The sequence below is a fragment of the Micropterus dolomieu genome, linkage group LG13 (assembly GCF_021292245.1).
Source record: "Micropterus dolomieu isolate WLL.071019.BEF.003 ecotype Adirondacks linkage group LG13, ASM2129224v1, whole genome shotgun sequence".
Classification (NCBI taxonomy): domain Eukaryota; kingdom Metazoa; phylum Chordata; class Actinopteri; order Centrarchiformes; family Centrarchidae; genus Micropterus; species Micropterus dolomieu.
The window spans coordinates 27942383-27949211 of record NC_060162.1 but is presented as its reverse complement, the minus strand read 5'-3'; the positions used below and the strand labels follow the sequence as shown (position 1 = coordinate 27949211).

The window sequence follows — 6829 nt, the reverse complement described above, 5'->3', positions numbered from 1 at the left end:
TGTACAAATTATTAAGTTAGCAGCTTCTTTTTGTAGCTGAGCGTCACTTCATAAAAAATTACATGTGGCAGCGACGGCAGGTCATTTCAGCAGTTGTTGTTGATAATTCCAAAAGTAGCATTATAACAGGTCAAAATAACACTTATCTGTGCTTGGGTTTATAGGATCTCTGCAAGCCGGCGTCTGTACTTAGCCAAAGATGGTTTATAAGGTTCCATCAGTAAGAGGTCTCCCCTGCAGCCAGTTTCAGGAGTCTTCAGTTAAACTTCCATTTATATCATATCAATAATTTAAGCTTAGAAACTCAACAGTTTTGAACCAGGACCTTCAGTATTTGCATCAGGAAACTTGGGAAAAATAAGGAGGGCTGAATTTGGTGTGCTTCAGCTGTTATTCCAATGCGTCAGATACATTTAATGAACATTTAGGTAAATAGAAGCATCAGATCAGACTCTGTATCAGCACATACCCTAAAACTTGATTGGGACATCCCCAATTTAAACTAGTAAAAACACAGCCACAGTCTCTGTTACCCCATTGACCACAAATTACCTGCAAACATGTTTCCAATAAGCTGTATAACATCCACAAATTCTAACTCCAAACAATATTTAAACGTGTCAGCTTAAGAACAGACTGCTTGAAGTAGCTGCGCTTCAGAAATGCTTCCAGTAAACACTGGGGTAAGGGTGTGGTCTGTGATGTGATGCCATAGTTCCAGTTTGGGTAATAAATAAATATTGGGCAAAGTGATGACAACTGTAAACAGTGTAAGAGTGATGCTGTAGTTTGTAGTCTGGTGGGGGTGCAGTGCTAGAATAATGAGTGCATCATAGTCGACTGTGCATATCCAACCAGCCTAAGTGGAACAAAAATTTTGTTGATCCTGAATGGGAGACGGAGCAAATATTGATAAGACAAGTGTAATGTGACTGTAGCATAAGGCCGGGTAGCCCAGAAAAGATGACTCAGCAGTAAGCACAGAGCAGAAGACTGATGCTTGTAGTTACCAAACACACTCCCACTGCAGATCATTTCCAAACAAATAATAAATCGCTGACTAGAAAAACATCATTTCCACATTAGAAATACTTTGTGTACATATAAGGCTGTCCTCGTCCTATCCACGGAGGAGGGAACAGTCCTCTATCTGAGAGCCAGTGTGTGGACTTGGTAGATCTCCTTTGGGAAGTTCATTTGTTGCTCCTCGTGGACGATTCGGAGGCCCGCTCTGCTCACGAGACTGTGAACTATTTCCAGGTCGCGGCAGACGCTGCTGTCCACCTCATCAGGGACCACGCCCTCATACGACACATTGTCCTTGATGACGATGAGGCCGTTGGGCCGCAGGGCTTTCTGGCAGCGTCTCAGGAACTCCACCAGGTGATCGTCTGTCAGGTGTCCTGAGGGGGAAAAAAAAGGAGCAAAGATGTTCGGTGTAGAAAAAAGCAGGCTTATGCCACATGTGAGGAGTCGGGGAGTGAGAACAGGTTGTAGGGATACAACACCGGTCAAAGATAGAATAAAACGCAGCTCCTTTGTTTTCAGAAAAACAAAACAGATGTCTGTTTTTTGGTTTTCTGTTTTTCCATTTATCCGTTTTGGTGTTAAAACAGAAAAAACAAAAAACGGTTTTCCCGATTTGGTTTTGAAACGAAATAATGAAAGAACGAATCATACACGGATTCAGGAAGTTGTCCAGACAGACAGAGTCCTGGTGCCACAGCATCACAGCTTTTGTGGGATCAACGTTCTCAACATTGGGCGAGAGTGAACGCACCACTGAAGATGTCACTCACTAATGTGTGAGAGTGAGTGTGGGGAGAAGAGAAGAGTAGCAGATTCAAGTAGCAAATAAACACTAAACTAAGGTGGAAAATTACCCAGAACAACCTCCTGCCAATATAATACGATATAAATACGATATAAACCACCACAACCCCCGCCCGCCGCCGCCGCCTCCAGAGAGCTCAACAGTCCGGGAGCGGTTCTGTCTCTTGAATCCACGACACGAGACCATGGACTTTAGTGTCGCGGTTCCGGTCTCAACGGGTGTTCATTTCCAACCCTTCTATAGTTATTAGAAATTGTATCTCTTCTGTTTGTTATTGTGTTTTTTAAATTACATACTTACTGCACATTTTGTGAGTTGTGTCTAAACAGAGTGACAGAGAGGAGAAAGTCCCTCCCTGCAGATTGTCACACAAGGAGATGGTTCTTTAAACTTCAAGGCTGCAGAAGAACAGACACGCTGACACACCTTTTTGTTTGGAGCATCTGGCCAATTACATGTCGCACTTTCCAACAGTCTCAACGATTACATAACCATTTTATTTGTAAGAGCTGCACAAAATCTTTCTATTCAAATATAAATTATTATTTAGGGCTGGGCACGTTAACACAGTTTTTAAAAAATTATTATTATTTGGAAAGTCAAACCATGGGTCACAGGAGAGGTGGGATGTTGATCAGCCTGCAAATCAGCCATCCAAACAAGCAGCGGAGGGAGGCTTCAGCAGACTACGCTGTCATCTTTTTCCTGTATTTTTCCACCCGCGATCCGTAACTACGGCAGCAGGTGAGCCGCTTGCTTGTTAATGACGCAACCTATCAAACAACTCAAACAACCCAAACCAACATCTGCACCCTGTGTTCAATGCTGAATACACGCACATAAGACGACCGCTCCATAAATTAATGGTTAAGTTGAGATTTACAAGAAATCTTTTATTGCTACTGTGTAAAGGGAATACTGCAGGCAACAGCACCTTATTTATTTAAAGCGTTTGCAAACCACATTATTGCACTTTTGTGTATATAGCAGTACATTTAAAAGTGCGCAATAACAGTTCGCGTAACAATGCGATTAATATTTTAATTAAACAAAAAACCACTGCTCACTGATGGCAACCATGGACGCAGACTCACCAATGACCCATTGGATCCAGATGACATCATAGCGTCCACTCTCTGGTACAAAATCCTGCAGGCCGCAACAAAGGTAGTTCCCCACTCTCTTGCCCTCTTCTCCCAGGTATGTCTTGGCTTTGTCCAAGAACTCCTGCGTCACGTCCACCAGGTCCACGGTGTTGAAAAGAGGAAGCAGTAAACGCTTGGTGATCCTCCCAATGCCTGCTCCACAGTCCAGAGCACAGCCGCTGCCCGTCTTCCCCTCCCCTTCCTTCAACGGCAAAAACACAAAAAAGCTGTGACACACGCTGCTTCTGTCAGGATGCAAATGCTTTGAAAGAGCAAAGAAACCACTGAACATTACAAATGTAATAAAAGTCTTACTACTGCTACTACTAATAATAATAATGTTCAGAATTCAAATCAAAATGTGTCCCCCTTGTGAGTTTTTGGAAGATGGTGAAAGTTAGTTTGGAGTCCTAAATGTCCTCAAGTCACCATCGCCTTTGCTAAATGTTAACACGTTTCTCCTAAATGACAGCAGATCTCATCTAACACCATTACTGGCTAGCGTTAAATATACTGTAGAGAATGATGAAGGTGAATGACTTCACTTCTGACAAACTGTACCCCACTCTCCCTTAAACACCAGTCAGGTTCTGAAATCTATTCATGCTATGATTATAAAAAATACATCTAAACATGTATATTAGATTGTACTATGCACAGAATAATGGAGTTATACATGAATTTATTTTGTCTTGATATCGGCATTATATATTGGCCATCAGCCATATTGCTCTCTAAATATTGGCCATTAAAAAACTTAGATCAGTCAAACACTAGTTTATTCATTCTGCATTGTATGTAATCTAAGGTCTCTGCACACTGGGTTTAAATGTTATTTAAGTATATTTTTAAGGTCAAGTCCAACAATTCCCAAGTCAAGATCAAGTCTAAACTTGTGTTTCAAGACCTAAACAGGATGAGGCTTCTACGTTGAATATTATATATATAAATAAAGAGTTAATTTGCTGCACACTTTTTTTAACTTGGAGCTTTACTGTTATTCCAGGCTCAAGTCCAAGGGACGTCATGAGTCATTGGTGTTAAAGTCAAAGTTGAGTTGCAAGTCTTTAAATTTTGTCAAGTCAGTTCGTAAGTCATTCCCATCTTAAAAGAGTTTCTTACACCGAGGAACTTCTGCAGGAAAGACCTGGATCCATTGATATCGATGTTGGAGATACTGCCGTAGCCTCCCAGCATGCCGTCCACTGTGGGTGGAACCTCCTTCCAGTAGTCCTCTGCATTGGAGTAGAAGCTTGCCTCATCTACTGCTTTGTCACCCATCCTGTCACAGTCCACAGATGACATAACTCACTCACAAGAAAACGGTCTAAAGGGTCACCACCACCAGTCCACCACCACTGTGTAGCAGTCAGAACCAGCATTTATCAGACCAGACAACCTTTTTATTATGCTATAACTCTCTAAACTGGTCACGGTTCCTAGGTGTTGTATGTGATGTGAAAACTGTGCAGGAGATATTATAGCAACAATGGAGCGGGTGAGTTGTGTTACATGTTACAATGTGTGTCACATATTTTTATACACTGACAATTTTTGTTTTGTCTCTCTTCAAAAAGCAATTTGAAACTGTATTTTTTTGCACTCAGACGTACCTAGACATTTTGCTATTGTTGACAAGTAAAATTACTTTTTTATTATTCCAATTAAAAGCCTTCATTTGTTTTACATGTCTTTACTTCTTGTGCTTTGTGTTTTCTTATTCCTGGGTTATTGTTTTTTTCATAAAAGGTGTCTTCCACCTGTTGTGCACCACACAACTCTGTAATTAAGATTAGATTAGATTAGAAAGCTTTATTAATCCCCAATGGGGATCACATCAAACAACACCCCCAAAAACCCAGAAAAGACAACCAGTATGTGGGCACAGGACAAGAAATAAAAACAATACACCCATTAACAGCTTTCTGAAGCCTGATTAGAGCAGACAAATAGGACCAGTTAATTAATCATTCATGTTCAGTCACCTCTGTCATATCTCAAAGGATGTATAATCAAACTTCCCAGTCTAGCAATGTGTTATGTGTACAGTGGTCTATCACCTGCTCTGCATGTAGATGAACACACGCCACACACACACACACACACACACACACACACACACACACGCAGTGTGGGCAGCAGCCAAATCTGTAGTTCAGCTGTCAGCCCTCATCTTGTGACCAGGACAGGACTCACTCTTCCTCTGAGGCTCTAACATCACAGGAAGCCCAGGCAGAATGAATGAGACTGAGGCTGGAGGATACACACGTTATACAGTCCTACCGGCTGTAGTACCATTTTAAAGATATTATATATTATTATTATATTATATATACACACTTATTAACTGGCGTGGTTCACTGGTGTTAGTCTCCAACTTGACTTCACACAACTGAGGGACTTTTCAACACCCACATTCATTGTAATTCTTATGAAATAACACAACTGCCCACACCACAGTGTTAACATGACCCTTCTTTTACCACAGAAAAGCTATTAAATGTATTTTACGCACAGTTAAAGACATATTAGGAACAGTAATAACTTAGCTATAGCAGGTTAAAACCATGTTAGAACGCGAAGAACCGGGACGTCATGACCACTTGCACGTGGGAAGTTAAAGTGCGTAAATAGGGCTGGACCTTTAAAATATGAGGCTGCATTTAACTAACTTGTAACAATACATTTAAAGCTAATAATAAAAAAGCTGTCCATTGTAATTTCAACATGAAACTTTACACATGACTGTCGTATCCCACCACACTTAACGTTCATTTTAAACTGATAACGACACAGTTTCATTACAAGTGCCGCTAAAAAGGCCCTGCACGTGAAAAGTTATATGTTGTAGTTTTAGCCAACCAGCTATTGTAGTTAGCCGGCGACAGCTCTTCTGGTTTCTGGCATTTCTAAACTTGACAAGAAAAAAGCGACTAATAACACTAACCTCGTCTTGTGTCACCGCCAGATCCCACACACTCCTCTGCCTCTCACAGACCCGGTCCCGGTGTCAGTATTTCAGTTTTCTATTTGGGACCATCTCTGCTCAGGCACCACGTCATTTCCTTATTTGGTTCCCAGGAGGAGAAGTGGCAACAGCGCCCCTGCTGGCTGACCTTACCGAGGCACACATGCTCACACGTTGATCATGTTAATTAAATCTAGCCTAGTCACAAAACACAAAGCAAATGTCAGTACAGTTTGATGCATATTATGGTGATACTGAAAAAACAAATTAAAGTTGAGAAAGAAATATGAAAAGAAATACAACAAACAAACTGTATACTTCAAACTAATATACTTCATAAATGCTCAGTTAAATTAACAGTGATTAAATGCTGCCTCACGACTCATTAGAATACAAAGTTGTTTCCTCAGGTATTGCTAATGAACTTACGGAATCTGCACATTTCTGTCCTATTTCATTGGGTTACAGCATTCAAGTGTTCTTTTTATTCTGTTTTTCCCTTTCTGGTTGATTTTGGTATATTCCATGTCCATCAGATGTGTATTTAAAATCTGGTACAGAAGCATCACAGCTGCATTAGATTAAGAGCAGTCTAATTAATGATTCTGAGTTCTCATTGGCTTGAGGAACACAATAAGTTTTGGATCTTTGAATGCTTTTTGTGTCCTTCCAAGCAGACACTTCAAACAAGAGTTTGGTATTTCATCCAGTCTGCTTTTGTTGTGGTCGAAGTCAGTTCATTATGATGGTAGCCCCGCTTTAATCTTGAGAAGCTGCAGAGCTGCAGTGTCTCTTCATTAGTCACTGTAACTTACACTGAACATTTCCAGCTAAACTGAGACTTGTACTGGACCATTTTCTCTCTGCTCTGCCCGCCTGCCA

The 6829-nt window shown here is 40.9% G+C and overlaps 1 protein-coding gene across 1 annotated transcript; it reads right to left on the bottom strand.

Moving 5' to 3' along the window:
• Positions 1–372: 372 nt before the first annotated feature.
• On the bottom strand, positions 373–6489 carry ntmt1 (N-terminal Xaa-Pro-Lys N-methyltransferase 1). Its single transcript, XM_046066775.1, has 5 exons — positions 6377–6489; positions 5927–6145; positions 4102–4261; positions 2929–3181; positions 373–1403 (listed from the first exon to the last, which is right to left on the bottom strand). Exons 3-5 carry the CDS (start codon positions 4258–4260, stop codon positions 1147–1149), a joined length of 669 nt encoding a protein of 222 aa, XP_045922731.1. The 5' UTR covers position 4261; positions 5927–6145; positions 6377–6489; the 3' UTR covers positions 373–1146.
• Positions 6490–6829: the final 340 nt, after the last annotated feature.